The sequence below is a fragment of the Balaenoptera musculus genome, chromosome X (assembly GCF_009873245.2).
Source record: "Balaenoptera musculus isolate JJ_BM4_2016_0621 chromosome X, mBalMus1.pri.v3, whole genome shotgun sequence".
Lineage (NCBI taxonomy): Eukaryota > Metazoa > Chordata > Mammalia > Artiodactyla > Balaenopteridae > Balaenoptera > Balaenoptera musculus.
The window spans coordinates 989,100-1,009,759 of record NC_045806.1 but is presented as its reverse complement, the minus strand read 5'-3'; the positions used below and the strand labels follow the sequence as shown (position 1 = coordinate 1,009,759).

Sequence of the window (20,660 nt, the reverse complement as noted above, 5' to 3'; positions counted from 1 at the left end):
ATACTATCTTTTTCCTAACTCTTATTGATAATCCTCAATTTTTGTTTTAAATTATAAAAAAAAAACCATGCACTTTCAAAGCGGCTTTGTAGTTTCTTGCATTAAGTAACTGAAATTTATCTGACGCCTACATTACACAAGAACTGGCCTTGACATCTCCGCATGTCCTGTCCCCAGGGGCCCCAGGTGGGCCAGGCAGCGGGCAGCCTGGGTGGGCGTGCCCTGCACCTCGCTCCCACATGTCTGGCTCCGTTGCTATGTTAGCTGTCCCGTCTGAGGCTCTTTTTCCTCTCTCTGCCCCCTCTCATCCATAACTTCAGCCACGCCAGACAACTTCCCCGCCGGAAACGTTTCCTCCCGTCTACGCCAAGGCCATGTGCTGCCTAGGCTCTCCCTCCTCGCCCATTCCACCTAGAAGCAGCGGGGGACTCAGCTTCCCCCCAGGTAATGAGCCAGGAGGACCTGATTTTCTGAGGTTGGGAGCGGGGGGAGGGTGGACCTTGTGTCCGCCCCTCATTTATTGTCTCTCCAGGGGAGCACTGATGTTTATTTCCTTCCTGGAAAACCATGCTTTCAACAAAACATTTCTACTAGTGCCTTCCCATCCAAAGGGCCAAAATATTCCCCAGGGTTACACAGTACCGCTTCACAAGCCGTCCCTCTGTTGCTGGACCAACTCCATGGAAACCAGAAGCTGAATCCCTCTGTCCACAGCCTTTTATCTCCTTTCCATACACACTTGACATTAGGTTTGGGGGCCGTAGACTTTAAATAAAAGCTGGAGTTGTCTGTCTTAGCCGCAGGACCCCGTTATCCCCGCTCCAGAATTTTCATTATCCCCTTCCACCTAAGCTCAAATGGGGACGCAGAGCCCAGGCTGGCTTGATTTGGAAAAACAAAGAACTGTGACATGTCCCTTAAAACAGTCCACACATCATCCCTCTTCCACGTAGCAATCGGGTGACTTCCGGTCATGCCATGACCGTCAGACCCCACCCCCACCACCAGCACCCCCAGGCTCAAAGCTCAGGGCTGAAGCTCACTTCCAGCAAGTCAGTGACGGTCTGTGCCTCGGTTTCCCCATCTGTAAGGTGAGGATAAGGATGCCTGCCTTGGGGGGAGGTTGATAATGAAAATAATGAATAAAATATGGAAAGCATGAAGGATGGTGCCCTGCACAGACTAGCACTTTAAAAAATATTATTAATCATTATTAGAATAATTCTATAATCCCAAGGGGGAAAATTGCTTCCTGAGATTACACATCTCATTATGTGTTTAGCCAGACATAGAGAACAGACTTATGGTTGCCAAGGCGGGTGTGGTGGGGAGGGAAGGATTGGGAAGTTGGGATTAGCAGATGCAAACAATTATATATAGGATGGATAAACAACAAGGTCCTACTGTAGAGCACAGGGCACTCTACTCAATATCCTGTGATAAACCATCATGGAAAAGAATATAAAGAAATATATCAGGTGTTTTGAACCCTGTGTTATTAAAAACCAAAAAAAAATCAAGAAAGCAAGAAGAGAGAAATAAACAGAATAGGGAGAGAGGGGAAGGAAGGAAGGAAGGAAGGAAGAAGAAAAAGAATGAAAGAGAGAAAGTTGAGTGAGGATTGGCAAACTCCATTGAAGAATGTAGGGGAAATTCATACTCAATTTAGGAAGATTTATACTCAAACATTTTTTGTTTAATTCAGACTTTAATTCAGTCGTGTGGAATACCTCTTTCCATGGCCACCTGGAATAAATGAGGTGTCTCTGTAGTTGGGGGAAAAAATGCACAGAGATGCCAAGTATTTGAATAAATTGTAACGTTGTAAAAAAAAAATTGTGTTTAGAACACATAGGTTGCCTATACTTATAGACAGACCACAGAATAAGCTTTCAGATTATACAGAGACAGCAATGTGGTCAGGGATTAAAGACACAGACATAGTCCTATCATCCCAGACACACACGGGTGTAGGCACACACGCAGGGTCATAAATACAGACCCGGAGCTATCTATGGACAGGCGCCATCCTTGGATTACATATCATAGAACCAGGTATAAACAGATGCTGTATAATTACAGAAGTAATACATGTAGTCACACACTGGTTCGGTCTCCACATAAAACAGCAGGACAATTACTAGAAGTCATAAGTCAGACACGAGTAGATGGGAAGCCACTTCCGACCCAGAATCCCCGGCAGAGCGATCGCCCCGAGCGCCACCACCAGGCATCTTTCTTGGGGAACTGCACCAGCTTGACATTCAATTCCCACCCCCACCCCCCCATTCCCCCACCCCCACCCCCACCCCCGGCGCAAAGGTGCCGAGATGCTCGGGGCGGTTACCTCCCGAGAGGTACCTGGCCAGCCCAGGGCACCTGTGTGTTTCCCACTGTGCCGCCTCCCCGGCGATGCCCAGGTGCTTTAAGTGGCACGGTCATCATCGTTGGAAAAGCCGCTCGGGTCTCTTCCCATGGGTGGGGGGGAAGGAGGGGGGCCCCCCCCGCAGGCCAACCGCCTTCTGTGGATGACGAGGACCACCTTCCGGCCCCCGCCGCCCACGCTATGGGTCGCGATGCGTCCCCGAGGCGGATTCCACCGGGCCAGGGTGTCCGGATGCCCTCACATGACACATCCAGTGATGGAAAATCTAACCATCGCAAGCCCAGGGAGAGGGCTGCAGGGTAGAAGCAGCAGCGAGGCCAAGGCACAGGTGACAGATTTCCATCACATTCGCTGAAACGAGCCAGGGAGCCGACCCCATGTCCCTCCCTCTACGGACGCTCCCGTGCTGTGCTTTGTGGCCCAATTCTCGACGCCACCGAACGAATTCTCCGGAAATTGTCACGCCCGGAAATCTCAGGTGAGCAGCTCAGTGGAGAGGAAAGGAAAGACAGGGGCGGGGACACAGGGAAGCATCCTCCTGGCTAACCGGGGTTGTACTGTCTCAGCACAGACCTGTTAAAGGGGCCGGGGAGGCTGTCAGCACGGCAGGCCTCACCGAGGGAACATCTGTTTGCAGACACTCATCGAAGCCTTCCCTCCGTGACGACTTTCTAGAGACGACGGGTCGACCGGGCAGGTGGACGGGATGATGGGGCAGGAGCGCCCCCTGCTGTCCGTCGGGACACCTGCTCGCTCCCAGCTGGGACGCGGCTTCCGGGACAGGGCACCTGTGTCCCCCAGCCCCCCGCCACCCCTACCTGTGCAGGTTCCTCTCACCTAGTGGGGTGGGGTCACCTGCTTTCAGGTCTCGCAGGGGCTCAGCTTCTCAGGGCAGCTCAGCGACCCCCGCTACCTTGTCTGTAGCCCCTTCCCCACTGCTAGGACCCCTCTTCACTCCAGGTGCCCTCCCCTGGGGGCCCTGAGCCAGCCTCCCTGGGGGACAGGGGTTCACAGGCACTTGTCTCCCCCTGTGCTCTGGCTGCAGAGAGAGGAGACTGGGCGTGCTCTGCCCCACGAGTGCGTTCCCCACCCCCATCTGCAGGTACGCCCACCTGGAGCCCACCTCACACCTGCTAAGGAGGGGAAACTCCAGGGGCCAGACGGGGTCACCCACCCCCATGCCACCCTTCCACGCTCCTGCTGCTTCTCCCAAGGCAGGTAGCAGGAATCCCAGCTTCCGCTCCCGGGGTGGGGTGGGGGGGCGCGTGGAACTGTCTGTCCCCTGTTCTCGGTCTCTGTCTGCACAGGTTACCCGCCTGTCCTCCAAAGCCAGCAGCTTCTTTCTCCAGCCTGGGTCATCGCGTCTGCACTGAGGGGAATGTGCCTACAGTCCTTTATAGGGGATTTGTTTTCATGATGGAGAAAAGACACAACATCAAAGTGACCATTGTTAAGTGTACAGCTCAGTGGTCTTGAGTATATTCACGTTGTACAACCTTCCCCGGCGTCATCTCCAGAACTCTTTCATCTGCCCAGACTGAAACTGTCCCCATTAAACACCCACTCCCCAGCCCCAGGCACCCACCCTCCTACTCTCTGTCTCTATGGATTTGACTCCCCTAGGGACCTCATATAAGTGGAAGCCTACAGGATTTGTCCTTCTGTGACTGCCTTGTGTCACTGAGCCTCACGTCCTCAAGGTCCATCCACGTTGTGGCCTGCGTCAGAATTTCCCTCCTTTTTTAAGACTGAGTAATATTCCACTGCGTGGATGGACCACATTCTGTGTGTCCATCACCCATGCATGAACATTTACGTTTATGGACGTTTACAGTCCATGTTTTGGCCGTTGTGAATAACGCTGCAGTGAACGTGGGTGTGCAAATACCTCTCTGAGTTTCTGCTCTCAATTCTTTTGGGTAAATACTCAAAGGCTGCATTCTATGGTAGTTTGGTGTTTAACTATTTGAGAAACCTCCATTCTGTTCTCTGAGGCAGCAACACCATTTTACATTCTCACCAGCATTGCACAAGTGTTCACGTTTCTCTACATCCTCACCAACACTTGTTATTTTCTGGGGTCTTTTCTGATAGTAGCCATCCTGAGAGATGTGAACCTGTTTATGATTAATTTTAGAATCTATTTTCCCAACTGAAGTCTCCTATACTAATTAGGTTTTGATTTGCTGGTAGCTTAAGGACTTGGGTGGCGGGTCAGGTTATCTGGAGGATGGTTTTACTATTAATGACAAATTTTTAAAGCAATTTCTACTTTTCCAAAGCTAACCATTCTGTAGCCATGTCCATCTATAAGCATCATGAAGATCACTTATTATTCTAAAAAGTAAAATAATGTTCATAGCTGCACTATTTACAATAGCCAGGACATGGAAGCCACCTAAATGCCCATCGACAGAAGAAGAGATAAAGAAGATGTGGTACATATACACAATGGAATATGACTCAGCCATAAACAAGAATAAAATCATGCCATTTGCAGCAACGTGGATGGACCTAGAGACTGTCATACTAGGTGAAGTCAGTCAGACAAAGAAAAATATCATATGATGTCACTTATCTGTGGAATCTAAAACATGGCACAGGGACTTCCCTGGCGGTCCAGTGGTTAAGACTCCGCACTCCCAGTGCAGGAAGCCCGGGGTTCCTTCCCTGGTCGGGGAACTAGATCCTGCATGCCGCAACTAAAGATCCCGTGTGCCGCAACTAAGACCCGGCGCAGCCAAATAAATACATAAATAAATAAATATTTTTTTAAAAGAAACCTGCTATACGGATTTACATTTGTTAAGGAATCACATTAGAAAATTTAAAATAAACGGTGCCAACGTATTGTCTAGCTGAGGATGGCCCTTTGCAATTCTGATAACGTCTGAATAATATCCGTTTGTACAGCCTGGCACTGAAGAAGCTACGTGCTTCCTTCCTACATGGGTCAGCGTCTTGGAGATCATAGACGAGACATTCCTACAGCGTGGGCTCAGCCAAGGGGAATCCCCAAGGGAGGGGGGTGCCCCCCCCCCCCCCCCAGGTCTCGAAGACCAAGGGGAAGAGCTGCTCAGTTTGGGGAGAAGAACCCAGGAAAACCCTGCTAGGCAGCAGCCCCTTCTCACGCACTGGCCGACGCCCCCTCCCCGAAATCAGGCAGTTACAGAGCCAGGTAGGTGTCAATCACATGGGCACAGGGCAGCCCAGAGATGAACCCCAGTGGATCTGGCGGACCCCGTAAGCCATCTCCGGCGCAGTTTCATCACCAGCGTCTCCACGGGCCAGGGGTTGGGGGTGACAGTCCCACCCTGGTGCATCGTTCCAAACAGGACAGTCTCTGCTCCTTCGCAAGCGTCTCCCTGCATGCATTTGCACAAGCCCGGCAAGTCCATTTTTGCACACTCGGCCCCAGGGGTCCCATGAGATCCTAGGCGTGAAAGCTTTGTAAAAGAGGAGTGTTTTGGGTGTGCCTACTGCCGTCTCCCTTCAATACCGTATTTCCCTTCAATGTTTTTCCCATAGACACGGTCGTTCTGCAGGAGTGAAAAAAGCCAGAAAGGCCAATTTTTGTTTTAATTTTTAAAAAATATTTATTTATTTATGTGGCCGCACTGGGTCTTAGTTTGCGGCAGGCGGGATCGTCACCGCGGCGTGTGGGATCCAGTTCCCTGACCAGGGATCGAACCCGAGCCCCCTGCATTGGGAGCCCGGAGTCTAAACCGCTGGACCGCCAGGGAAGTCCCTTTTTTAAATTTTTAAAATGACTTTTTATTGGAGTATAGTTACTTTCCAGTGCTGTGTTAGTTTCTGCTGTAAGGAACCGTTAACTTACATGGATGGATGCGTTCGGCCCCTGCGCACAAAGGGGTTCTACTTTGTGCAGACTTGCGGCCCCAAGTCTGGAGGATGCAGGAGGCACTGCAATGACCCAGGCAGCGGCAAACACGTTCTTTGGGAAATGTTCATCAGTTCAGCATACATCGTCGTCCCCCATGGAAGCTAATACGTCAGAGAAACAAAAGAGAAGGGGTATTCGTTTTCTGTGACAACCTTGTACAAGAACTGTGTTGTTTTTTTTTTAATCCAAAGGGTTCATGCCATGCTGTGTGTTTCAGCAGCTTTTCTTCTAGACAAGCTGACCGGGGCCCTCCATATCACCGCTGACCACGCAAATTCTTCATTGGGGCAGAAAACCTCCAGAAAGAGGTGGTGTTTCTGGCAATGGCTCGAGGGCCCTGCTGCGAGAGATGCAGCCGGCCCTACTGTACGTTAATATCCACCCGGCCCAGGGTGTCTCTCCGCGGGACAGGGTGCTGGCGGGGGGCAGTGTCCCCTCCCTTAGAACCTGGAGAATGATGCCTTTTATTCTTACTTTGTAATCGCCCTTCACGGGGGAAAATGATGAAAAGGTACTTGTTTTCGTGAAACCTAACATTTTCGGAGGCAAAGGCGTAAAGTGGGGGCGTCTTCTCCGTTTAGGGCCACCCCAGCCTCCTCTGGTCCGTGGAGCCAACGTCCATTAAACCGCCCAACAGCGCCATCTGCTGGCAGACAGGCATCCCGGTCCTGCCCCAAGTGGTCCAGCGTCGCCGTGGCAACAGGAGGACGTCTGCCTCCAAGGCTCCAGGCTGTCCTGAGAGGCATTTGCGAAGAAGCCAGAGCAGGTGATTCCTGGCGCCCTGGAGGGTCCTTCCTGCTGAGTCCACCCGGTCCCTCCCCAGGCCACGGAGCTGGACCAACGCTGGGGAGCACAGTCTGGGACCAGCAGCTGGCTTTCCATCATCTTCTGAAGAAGGTCCTGTTTCTCTTCCTACCCCCACGAAGACAGCGTGACCCTCCCAGAGCCCTCGGCTCAGGAGGACTTTTAAGAAATCAACGCACCCCTAAGAGCCAGTCCTGTCGTGACAGCCACGAGGATCGGGGAAGCTGCAGTGTGACCACATCCAGACTCAGTCTCTCGAGCCCGGCACTGTGGGCATCGGGGGCTGCTGGGCCACTCTCGGATGTGGGGTACCCTGTGCGCTGTGGCGTGTTGAGCAACAACCCTGGTACCCAGTCACCAGCGGCCAGCAGCATCCTTCAGTCCAGCGAGACAGCCCAAGACGACTCCAGACACTGCCAGGTGTGTCCCCAACCGGGGGCGGGGGGCAAAATCACCCCAGCTGAGAGGCATTGGTTGGACATATTCAAAGAATCACAGGGCATTTAAGACAAACTTTAGAGATTACCCAGTCCCGTCTGTTAAATTTGAAGGGTGAGGGTGCAGAGAAGGTAGGTGATGTGCCCGAGGTCAGCTTCCTGCTGCGTAGAAATTCCGGACCTGCAAAGCCATGCTCCTCCTCCTGCTTCCAAGGGCTGCCCCTGGCTTCAGCATCATCGATGGCTTCCCTTGCAGAGTTCTGGCCATCCAGAGAAATATGCAAACCGTCAGGTGCTGCGTTTGGATCTCAGAGACAAGGGGGGTGAGGGGCAGGGTGACTGTGGATGCTGTGGGCAGCGGCCCCGGTGCCAGGTCCCTCCCGGGCATGGCTTCACCCAGGAGACATGGCGGCTTTATTTATTTATTTTTGTAATTTTTTTTTTTAAAAAAGAGCATAAATCAGCTCTCTTACAAGAGCTGGGGAGAAATATGCGTGAGGGGGTCAGATTACAAGCTGGACTTCTCTGCATGTACCTTTCATCAGCATTTGGTTTTTGAATCATGCAAATGTGTTAGTCATCCAAGAATTAACACATAAAAAGCAAAGGCAATCCCTAAACACTGGAAGCAAACCAAAGGCCATGAGAAGGCTGTGATTCGATTGGCAACATCACCTCCGGGCGACAACCATAGTTTCTGTGACCGTGGAGGCACCAATTCGTGGATATTCTAAACAGAAGAACTGCAGACAAGACACAGCACCGCCTGCCAGTTCCCTTGTTTGTAGTAACCTTGGTTTTGCTCCTTTGGAATGACGTCATGCACACAGCAGGACAAGGCAAGCAAGTAGTATTGATGATCTCAGGAACAAGGCTCCAGGTGTAGGACGCCACACACGGACAAAGTTATACAAACTGAGTAACTGCCCGGTAATGCCCCTATGGATGGAAATGTGAATAATTCAGCATGTTCAATCCATTTCCTAGCTGTCTCCACGGAAGGGGTCTAGAAACACTGCCCTCCCAGCAATGGCAACTCCGCCTCTAAAACTGATTCCCCACTAACAGAACCACAGTTTCTGGGGAAAATGGACGATCCTGGAGAGGGAGAAGCAATTCGAAAGCCTGAGACGTGGTGATGTCCCGAAAGCAAGGAAACCTTCAGCGCTCAGCTGGGACTGTGAACATATCACACTCAGAGGCTGTGCCCACGTCCTCATGGCCCCTCAGGATGGTGACCTCACAGGATACTGTCCCCCTCGCACACAGAGGCTGTGCCCACGTCCTCACAGACCCTCAGGATGGTGACCTCACAGGATACTGTCCCCCTCGCACACAGAGGCTGTGCCCACATCCTCATGGACCCTCAGGATGGTGACCTCACAGGATACTGTCCCCCTCGCACACAGAGGCTGTGCCCACGTCCTCATGGACCCTCAGGATGGTGACCTCACAGGATACTGTCCCCCTCGCACACAGCGGCTATCTCCATCTTTCATTGGGATACGCTGCAGAATGGTTATCCATGCCATTTTTTGGTCGGTTTTAATTACTGATGCGGAAGGAGAGCCATTGGGTTGGATGATGCCCCTTACCTGTGACATGAACTCAGTCCCCGGCATCCCAAGGAGAGCCTGCCAACCCCGCCCCGAGTTGCCAGCACAGCGACACGCAGCCCTACCTCCTACCTGCCTTGCAGGCTTGGTAGGTTCTCCCCAGCAGGTGTGAACACTTCTCACCCGTCCAGTCATGCAGGGCCCTGGCCAGGATGCACAGATCCGGCTCCGGAAGGCGGTCTTTAAAGAAATCTCCTGTGACCCAGGGCGAGTGCCCTGGGGTCAGCCTGCATCTCAATCCCGTTGGACCACACCAACACCCAGCGGGGAAAGGCCACCTGTAGGGACCGAGCTTTCCCCAGGTCTTCCCAGCTGTAGCCCCTGAACAAAAAGAAATCTCAGTGAAGACAGGACCATTCTGAACGATGTTTGGGGGCCCCTTTCCCTCCATCAGATCTGGACAATGGTTTTATTTTTATTTTATTTCCGAAGGTCCCGTGTAAACAGACAGCATCCTTTAAGCCATGGATTTCAGGAGGTCCCAGGCAATGCATCAGAAGCTCCATTCCGATGAGTCAAACTGGACAAACAAGGTCCATATGTGTTTCCCTGACTGAATAAAAATGCCGAAGAGAGACTCTTACCTGTAGGTGGTGGCCAGCACTCAACTCTCCTACCATTTTTCCTGCAAGAAGTATCAATGTGGGAAGAGCGCTTGGATAGCCCTGAGCCGTACAGGGTTACCTCAGCTGACCTGTGTGGTCCAGACTCTGCAGATTCACGGGAATTGGGGAGGATGTCTTGGATGACACAGAGGCTATCCCCTGGCTCTCTTCCTTGTGCTGAGTATCCCAGGAAATATGGACCCCAGAATATTCCCCCATGAGATAGGGCACGGAGAAGGAGCTTCCTCCAAATGGATTTTCTTCCACTCAATGAAGAAAGACAGGGGTTTTTCTTAGAAAACTACGGCCCAAGGGCCAAATTCGATCAGGCGTCCGTTTGCCTACAGCCTGGAGAGAATGCAGACCCAGGAATGAAGGTCGACATGCCTGCACCTTCTACCAGCTGCCCTTGGGGACCAATCGCAGACACCCAACCTCAACGGGGTAACAGCACATAATAAAGTAGTATTTCACTTAATTCCCCCAACCTCCAAAGTCTGCTTCTTCACCCATTTTCCAAATGAGGCACCAAAGTAACACTGATCGTGTATCTCCAAGAAGTAAGAGGAAGACTCCCCAGGGGTGGTATTAGGGTTAAGATCAGGGTGAGGCACTGCCTGTGCGCACAAAATTTAAGGGGCCCCAAAACTGGGTCATTGAGATTCAATATATTTTAATACAATGGTTTTAGAAATCAACATTAAGGACTTCCCTGGTGGCGCAGTGGTTAAGAATCCGCCTGCCGAAAAGTTTTATGGAGCTCTGACCGCCACAGCAACAGTCAGCTCTACCCACCACCAGAGCCTCCCATCAAGCCTCTTAGACAGCCTCAACCACCAGAGGGCAGACAGCAGAAGCAAGAAAAACTATAATCCTGCAGCCTGTGGAACAAAAACCACAGTTACAGAAAGACAGACAAGATGAAAAGGCAGAGGGCTATGTACCAGATGAAGGAACAAGAGAAAACCCCAGAAAAACAACTAAATGAAGTGGAGATAGGCAACCTTCCAGAAAAAGAATTCAGAATAATGATAGTGAAGATGATCCAGGACCTTGGAATAAGAATGGAGGCAAACATTGAGAAGATGCAAGAAATGATTAACAAAGACCTAGAAGAATTAAAGAACAAACAAACAGAGATGACCAATACAATAACTGAAATGAAAACTCCACTAGAAGGAATCAAGAGCAGAATAACTGAGGCAGAAGAACGGATAAGTGACCTGGAAGACAGAATGGTGGAATTCACTGCTGCGGAACAGACTAAAGAAAAAAGAATGAAGAGAAATGAAGACAACCTAAGAGACCTCTGGGACAACATTAAATGCAACAACATTCTCATTATAGGGGTCCCAGAAGGAGAAGAGAGAGAGAAAGGACCAGAGAAAATATTTGAAGAGATTATAGTCGAAAACTTGCCTAACATGGGAAAGGAAATAGCCACCTAAGTCCAGGAAGCGCAGAGAGTCCCATACAGGAGAAACCCAAGGAGAAACACACCGAGACACATAGTAATCAAAGTGGCAAAAATTAAAGACAAAGAAAAATTATTGAAAGCAGCAAGGGAAAAATGACAAATAACATACAAGGGAACTCCCATAAGGTTAACAGCTGATTTCTCAGCAGAAACTCTACAAGCCAGAAGAGAGTGGCATGATATACTTAAAGTGATGAAAGGGAAGAACCTACAACCAAGATTACTCTACCCGGCAAGGATCTCATTTAGATTTGATGGAGAAAGCAAAAGCTTTACAGACAAGCAAAAGCTAAGAGAATTCAGCACCACCAAATCAGCTCTACAACAAACGCTAAAGGAACTTCTCTAAGTGGGAAACACAAGAGAAGAAAAGGACCTACACAAACAAACCCATAACAATTAAGAAAATGGTAATAGGAACATACATATTGATAATTACCTTAAAAGTGAATGGATTAAATACTCCAGCCAAAAGAAACAGGCTCACTGAATGGGTACAAAAACAAGACCCATTTATATGCTGTCTACAAGAGACCCACTTCAGACCTAGGGACACATACAGACTGAAAGTGAAGGGATGGAAAAAGATATTCCATGCAAATGGAAATCAAAAGAAAGCTGGAGTAGCTATACTCATATCAGATAAAATAGACTTTAAAATAAAGAACGTTACAAGAGACAAGGAAGGACACTACATAATGATCAAGGGATCAATCCAAGAAGATATAACAATTATAAATATATATGCACCCAACATAGGAGCACCCCAATACATAAGGCAACTGCTAACAGCTATAAAAGAGGAAATTGACAGTAACACAATCATAGTGGGAGACTTTAACACCTCACTTACACCAATGGACAGATCATCCAAACTGAAAATAAATAAGGAAACAGAAGCTTTAAATGACACAATAGACCAGATAGATTTAATTGATATTTATAGGACATTCCATCCAAAAACAGCAGATTACACGTTCTTCTCAAGTGCGCATGGAACATTCTCCAGGATAGATCACATCTTGGGTCACAAATCAAGCCTCAGTAAATTTAAGAAAATTGAAATCGTATCAAGCATCTTTTCTGACCACAACACTATGAGATTAGAAATGAATTACAGGGAAAAAAACGTAAAAAACACAAACACATGGAGGCTAAACAATACATTACTAAATAACCAAGAGATCACTGAAGAAATCAAAGAGGAAATCAAAAAATGCCTAGAGACAAATGACAATGAAAACACGACGACCCAAAACCTATGGGATGCAGCAAAAGCAGTTCTCAGAGGGAAGTTTATAGCTATACAAGCCTACCTCAAGAAACAAGAAAAATCTCAAGTAAACAATCTAACCTTACACCAAAAGAAACTAGAGAAAGAAGAACAAACAAAACCCAAAGTTAGCAGAAGGAAAGAAATCATAAAGATCAGAGCGGAAATAAATGAAATAGAAACAAAGAAAACAATAGCAAAGATCAATAAAACTAAAAGCTGGTTCTTTGAGAAGATAAACAAAACTTATAAGCCATTAGCCAGACTCATCAAGAAAAAGAGAGAGAAGACTAAAATCAATAAAATCAGAAATGAAAAAGGAGAAGTTACAACAGACAGCGCAGAAATACAAAGCATCCTAAGAGACTACTACAAGCAACTCTATGCCAATAAAATGGACAACCTGGAAGAAATGGACAAATTCTTAGAAAGGTATAACCTTCCAAGACTGAACCAGGAAGAAATAGAAAATATGAACAGACCAATCACAAGTAATGAAATTGAAACTGTGATTAAAAATCTCCCAACAAACAAAAGTCCAGGACCAGATGGCTTCACAGGTGAATTCTGTCAAACATTTAGAGAAGAGCTAACACCTACCCTTCTCAAACTCTTCCAAAAAATTGCAGAGGAAGGAACACTCCCAAACTCATTCTATGAGGCCACCATCACCCTGATACCAAAATCAGACAAAGACACTACAGAAAAAGAAAATTACAGACCAATATCACTGATGAATATAGATGCAAAAATCCTCAACAAAATACTAGCAAACAGAATCCAACAACACATTAAAAGGATCATACACCACGATCAAGTGGGATTTATCCCAGGGATGCAAGGATTCTTCAATATACGCAAATCAATCAATGTGATACACCATATTAACAAATTGAAGAATAAAAACCATATGATCATCTCAATAGATGCAGAAAAAGCTTTTGACAAAATTCAACACCCATTTATGATAAAAAACTCTCCAGAAAGTGGGCATAGAGGGAACCTACCTCAACATAATAAAGGCCGTATATGACAAACCCACAGCAAACATCATTCTCAACAGTGAAAAACTGAAAGCATTTCCTCTAAGATCAGGAACGAGACAAGGATGTCCACTCTCACCACTATTATTCAACATAGTTCTGGAAGTCCTAGCCACAGCAATCAGAGAAGAAAAAGAAATAAAAGGAATACAAATTGGAAAAGAAGAAGTAAAACTGTCACTGTTTGCAGATGACATGATACTATACATAGAGAATCCTAAAACTGCCACCAGAAAACTGCTAGAGCTAATTAATGAATTTGGTAAAGTTGCAGGATACAAAGTTAATGCACAGAAATCTCTTGCATTCCTATACACTAATGATGAAAAATCTGAAAGAGAAATTAAGGAAACACTCCCATTTACCACTGCAACAAAAAGAATAAAATACCTAGGAGTAAACCTACCTAGGGAGACAAAAGACCTGTATGCAGAAAACTATAAGACACAGATGAAAGAAATTAAAGATGATACCAACAGATAGAGAGATATACCATGTTATTGGAATGGAAAGCTCAATACTGTGAAAATGACTATACTACCCAAAGCAATCTATAGATTCAATGCAATCCCTATCAAATTACCAATGGCATTTTTTACGGAACTAGAACAAATCATCTTAAAATTTGTATGGAGACACAAAAGACCCCGAATAGCCAAAGCAAGCTTGAGGGAAAAAAACGGAGCTGGAGGAATCAGACTCCCTGACTTCAGACTATACTACAAAGCTACAGTAAACAAGACAATATGGTACTGGCACAAAAACAGAAACATAGATCAATGGAACAAGATAGAAAGCCCAGAGATAAACCCACACGCATATGGTCAACTAATCTATGACATAGGAGGCAAGAATATACAATGGAGAAAAGACAGTCTCTTCAATAAGTGGTGCTGGGAAAACTGGACAGCTACATGTAAAAGAATGAAATTAGAATACTCCCTAACACCATACACAAAAATAAACTCAAAATGGATTAGAGACCTAAATGTAGGACTGGACACTATAAAACGCTTAGAGGAAAACATAGGAAGAACACTCTTTGACATAAATCACCGCAAGATCTTTTTTGATCCACCTCCTAGAGTAATGGAAATAAAAACAAAAATAAACAAATGGGACCTAATGAAATTTCGAAGCTTTTGCACAGCAAAGGAAACCATAAACAAGACGAAAAGACAACCCTCAGAATGGGAGAAAATATTTGCAAACGAATCAACGGACAAAGGATTAATCTCCAAAATATATAAACAGCTCATTCAGCTCAATATTAAAGAAACAAACACCCCAATCCAAAAATGGGCAGAAGACCTAAATAGACATTTCTCCAAAGAAGACATACAGACGGCCACGAAGCACATGAAAAGATGCTCAACATCACTAATTATTAGAGAAATGCAAATCAAAACTACAATGAGGTATCACCTCACACCAGTTAGAATGGGCATCATCAGAAAATATACAAAAAACAAATGCTGGAGAGGGTGTGGAGAAAAGGGAACCCTCCTGCACTGTTGGTGGGAATGTAAATTGATACAGCCACTATGGAGAACAATATGGAGGTTCCTTAAAAAACTAAAAATAGAATTACCATATGACCCAGCAATCCCACTATTGGGCATATACCCAGAGAAAACGGTAATTCAAAAAGACACATGCACCCGAATGTTCATCACAGCACTATATACAATAGCCAGGTCATGGAAGCAACCTAAATGCCCATCGACAGACGAATGGATAAAGAAGTTGTGGTACATATATACAATGGAATATTACTCAGCCATAAAAAGTAACGAAATTGAGTCATTTGTTGAGACGTGGATGGATCTAGAGACTGTCATACAGAGTGAAGTAAGTCAGAAAGAGAAAAACAAATATCGTATATTAACACATGTATGTGGAACCTAGAAAAATGGTACAGATGAACCGGGTTGCAGGGCAGAAGTTGAGACACAGATGTAGAGAACAAACGTATGGAGACCAAGGGGGGAAAACTGCGGTGGGGTGGGGATGGTGGTGTGCTGGATTGGGCGATTGGGATTGACATGGATACACTGATGTGTATAATATTGATGGCTGATTAAAAAAAAAAAAAAACTGGAAAAAAAAAAAAAAGAATCCGCCTGCCAATGCAGGGGACACGGGCTCGAGCCCTGAGCCGGGAAGATCCCACATGCCACGGAGCAACTAAGCCCATGCGCCACAACTACTGAGCCTGCGCTCTAGGGCCCGTGAGCCACAACTACTGAGCCCATGCGCCACAACTACTGAAGCCCGCGCGCCTAGAGCCCGTGCTCCACAACAAGAGAAGCCACTGCAGTGAGAAGCCTGCGGACCGCGATGAAGAGTAGCCCCCGCTCGCCGCAACTAAAGAAAGCCCACGTGCAGCAACGAAGACCCAACGCAGCCAAAAATAAATAAAAATTAAAAAGAATTTTTAAAAAATCAGCATTAAGCCCCCCACACCCCCCAACAAATTCCTGATGGTCAAAATTTCAGAATTTTAAATATTTATTTTTATTTATTTATTCATTTAGGCTGCACCAGGTCTTAGTTGCAGCACGCAGGATCTTTAGTTGCGGCATGCGGACTTCTTAGTTGCAGCGTGCATGCGGGGTCTAGTTCCCCGACCAGGGATCGAACCTGGGCCCCCTGCATTGGGACTGTGGATTCTTACCCACTGGGCCACCAGGGACGTCCCCAAATTTCAGAATTTTAAATAAAGATGGTATCCAGCCCTTCAAGGACACGATTCAGCACGTTCTTGTCACCTTGAAATCAGCCTATGAGACTCAGAGTTGTTCAAAAGGAGATGATCCTTCGTCTGGATCAGTCAACATTTCGGGAGTGTCTACCCCACATCTGGCCCCAGATGCAATGCTGATGGCCTGTCCCATGAGATGCCATGAACTTCGTAGTGATTTTTTGTTTTTAAAGATCTTTTGATGTAGACCATTTTTAAAGTGTTTATTGAATTTGTTACAATATTGCTTCTGTTTTATGTTTTGGTTTTTTGGCCGTCAGGCATATGGGATCTTAGCTCCTTGACCAGGGATCGAACCTGCACCCTCTGCATTGGAAGATGAAGTCTTAACCACTGGACCGCCAGGGAAGTCCCGTGGAGGTGATTTAAAAAATAATAATAATAGCGAGGGACTTCCCTGGTGGTCCAGTGGTTAAGACTGCACACTTCCACTGCAGTGGGCACAGGTTCAATCCCTGGTCGGGGAGCTAAGATCCCACAAGCCGTATGGTATAGCCAAAAATAATAATAATAATCATAGTGAATTTACAGCAGATCTAAGAGTGGACGGAAATAATATCCCCAGCTGGTGTTTTTCTTCTGAGCAAGCAGAAAAAAAGAACCACGAAAGGCCAGTTTCCTCCATAAATGGAGGTACAGGGCGTCTGCTGGTTAGACCGTAGTTCCTGGGACAGCCCATCTCTGGGAGCCGCACCCCACGTTTCCAAAGCAAGAGGACGTCCCTTCCAGCTCTTGGCAAAGCTGCTGTAGTCTCTGAGCCTTGGAAAGCCTGAGAAGCTTCTCAAGCTTCTGAGTCAGGAACTGACCCCTGATCCTAACTTCAACCCATGTCATTTACTGTCATTCATAAATGACCTGGATTTAGATGCCTGTGTGGGTGCCCTGAAGTGGCCGTAAGAAATGGCCACAGACCAGGAAATCCATCCTCTCCCATCCTGGGGACCAGACGTCTGAGGTCAAGGTGTCCCAGGGCCGCGCTCCCTCCAGGGGCTCCAGGGGAGGGTCCTGTGTGCCTCTTCCAGCTTCTGGGGGCTCCAGGCGTCCCTGGGTTTGTGGCCGCCTCCCTCCCGTCTCTGCCTTCATCTTCACGTGGCTTCCCCTCTGTGTCTGTGTCTCTCTTCTTCTGTGTCTTAGAAGGACCCTGTCATTGGATGTAGGGCCACCCTCCTCCAGGAGGACCTCATCTCATATCCTTCACTTCATCACATCTGCAAGGACCCTATTTCCTAATAAGGTCCCATTCACAAATTCTAGGTGGACATGAATTTGGACGGGACACTGTTGAACCCAGTACAATACTCAAGAAAGAATTAATTGCAAGAAAACAACATACCCTCCCAGAGTTTTCCATGTGTCATGACTCACAGTTCTAGGCTGAGGGGGAGTATATTTGGAGTGTGGAGGAACCCACTCTGACCATCCACTGCCGCCTTATCCCACGCTCCCCCGTGACGCATCCGTTTCCCCGTGGACACAGACAGCACTTGGAAACCCACCTTCACAGAAGGCGATCCGTTCATCCTCCGGGAATGAGAAGTGCCTCTCTGCCATCTGGACCACGTCTGGGATGTCAAACATGGTGACCTGAGACCTTGGGTACAGAGACATGCACGCCTTGGCCAGAGCCCTGGAACCACCTGCAAGCGGACACAGGACGTGACAGGGTGGGGACCTGGGTGGTACCCACACTCTGGTCTCCATAGTTACAGGCTCACCTACAAGCCCTGGACTCTAGGGGGTCTTCCTGGTTGGGCCGACCCGCACGCCAGCCTTCCACACAGACTCTGACCTGACTGTGTCCTCTCATGCCGGGGCATCTGTCCACCCGAAGACAGACAACAGCCAAGCAGAGGAAGCCCTGGGCAAATGCTGGAGATATGCCCATGGGTCCCTGTGGGGGCATTTCCAGGGGACGCCCCAGTGAGAAACAAGGGGGACCCTGCCAGACGCCAACGGCATGCACGTCCCAGGTCCTGGAGACCCTCCTGTCTTGTGTTTTCATGCCCAGCTGCCCCCAAGGCAGAGCAATTGCAAGTCTGCTCTTGCTTAGAGGAACGTGCTACCAGCCAACAAGGCAAAGACACCCCTTGTGAACCAGAGATGATTTTCTGAAGCCTGACATCCCTATCCGAAGGGGGACCCGTGCTTTCCTCCTCCTCTATGGGAAGGCAGTGCTGGGGTCGGGGAGGGAGCCGCAGGGTTTCCCGAAACCAGACCAAGGGGCGGCGCTCACCGCTGCTGTTTCGACCTCAACGGAGCCCCACCTCCTTATCCCGTAAGACAGGGAGGAGGGCCACCCACCCAGTCCTGCGTCTGTTCTAAGAGCTGCCCAGTGTCCAACGCCCAGACACGGCCGGCCATCCTTCTCATCTCCATCAGCATCACAACAGAGGAGTGACATCCCAAGGGAGGAGTGACATCTGTCCCCCAGGACCCCAGTAAACTCTCCTGATCCCTGCAGGCTCACATGGTATTTTCCTCCACCAGGAAGGCAGCATGAGAAGACTCTGCTCTCGGAGATTCAGCAGATCACCCTCCAACCCCGCCCAGAGGGTTCTGACTGTTGCCCACACGGAGACCCACGTCTGTGTCCCACGCCCTCGTCCTTGGAGCCATTGCTAGTTGGGTACAGTAAGGAGCTGTGGCCACGACAGACTCCGGGAAGTGAAAGGAAGCTGTTCCCTGCTGTCTGAACTGGGATTTCCATCTTCCTCCTTCACGGGGTCACCGGGAACTGTTCAAACCAGGGGTGTCCTTGTGCACTGTGGGTGGAGATGTAAACTGCTGCAGCCACTACTGAGAACAGTATGGAGGTTCCTCAGAAAACTACACAACAGAGCTGCCGTATGAACTGGCAATTCCACTCTTGGGCGTATATCCGGAGAAGACCATAATCTGAAAAGATCCCAAGATGCACCCCCAATGTTCACTGCAGCAATGTTTCCCTGCAGGACATGGAAGCAACCTAAATGTCCACTGACAGAGGAATGGATAAAGAAGATGTGGTGCATATATACAGTGGAATATTACTCAGCCATAAAAAAGAATGAAATCATGCCATTTGCAGCAACATGGATGGACCCAGAGATGATCATACTAAATGAAGTAAGTCAGAGACAAATATCATATGATATCACTTCTAAGTGGAATCTAAAATATGACACAAATGAACTTATGTATGAAACAGAAAGAGACCCACAGACATAGAGACAGACTTGTGGTTGCTAAGGGGGAGGGGGGGTGGCGAGGGATAAATGAGGAGTTTGGGATTCACAGATACACACAGTACTCTATACAAAACAGACGAACAACGAGGACCTACTGTAGAGCACAGGGACCTATATTCAGTATCCTGTAACCACCTATAAGGGAAAAGAATCTGAAAAAGAATATATATATATATGTATGCATAAAACGGAATCGCTCTGCTGTACACCTGGAACTAACACAACAGTGTACATCAACTAGACTTCAATTTTTAAAAACCGAGGATTCATACGCTCCCCACACCGAGTTCCAAACCCAGCTCCAAGGTACGGGGCAGACACTCACCTCCGAGGTCACAGACGCGCGGGAAGGGTGACGGGTCCAAGGCAGCCACTACCCTCGGCCCTCCGAGCCTCCACTGGTCCTGCAGGCCCCGCACGGCTTGCGGCCTCTCGCCCTGGGACCTGGCGTGGGAAGGCGCGCCGGTGAGAACCGTGCAGAATCCGGGGCGGGCATCGTGAGCGCCGACACGGGGAGCCCTGTGCCGAGTCCCGCGGGTACAATGGCAGGCTCTGCGTCTGTGTACTGGAACCCGAGCTGCTGGAGGTGGGGAGACCCGGGGTGTCGGGGGCCCCGGGTCAACGCCCCACACACAGACAGGCACGTGGCTCCCAGGGCCCGGGAGTACGGCCGGAAGGAAGGGATCCTCCTCTAGGGGCCCCGGCGGGAGGCCGCCTCTGTTGCAGCAAAAAAAGAGAAATGAGACTCTCCTTTTCTGGTAAACAAGGAAAATCAGGAAACAATGAACAGGCTAGGAAAACAGCCTCATCAGGCCTGAAAGAATTAAGCAGTCTTGGTTATTCTTCAGCTGTTGCTACTAGCAGACACTTGCAGCTAGATGTGTCCCGCACGAAGCTGATTACACTCTGACTCCGTATGAACTACACTCGCACCTGGCGTTCCTCTCCCCCTACCCTCCCTCGTGACATTCTTCAGTTCAGAAAGGAGGTCACGGGCGGATAACCTCAGGAACACCAGGCCTGGCCGCTGAGCCACCTGACGCCAGCTTTGGCCGTGAATTTGCAGAAGAAAAGAAATGCAAGACCGGCCTTATCGCCTACCCCAGACCACGAGCCCCAGCGGT

General features: G+C 48.4%; 1 protein-coding gene across 5 annotated transcripts in view; it reads right to left on the bottom strand.

Moving 5' to 3' along the window:
* The window catches only part of ASMT (acetylserotonin O-methyltransferase), a 36,143-nt gene that overhangs the window by 7,000 nt on the left and 8,483 nt on the right, over positions 1-20,660 (bottom strand). The window contains exons 3-5 of one of the 5 annotated variants that reach the window (XM_036840829.1): positions 19,862-19,980; positions 17,806-17,946; positions 6,463-8,470 (exon numbers count right to left, since the gene is read on the bottom strand). The exons of 1 other annotated variant lie outside the window; for it this stretch is intronic. In XM_036840829.1, coding sequence (XP_036696724.1) covers positions 8,394-8,470; positions 17,806-17,946; positions 19,862-19,980 — 337 coding nt within the window. In that variant the 3' untranslated portion in view covers positions 6,463-8,393. Of the gene's footprint in view, positions 1-6,462; positions 8,471-17,805; positions 17,947-19,861; positions 19,981-20,660 lie in introns of those variants that run through there. 3 more of the 5 variants (XM_036840830.1, XM_036840827.1, XM_036840828.1) reach the window with 3 other exon arrangements.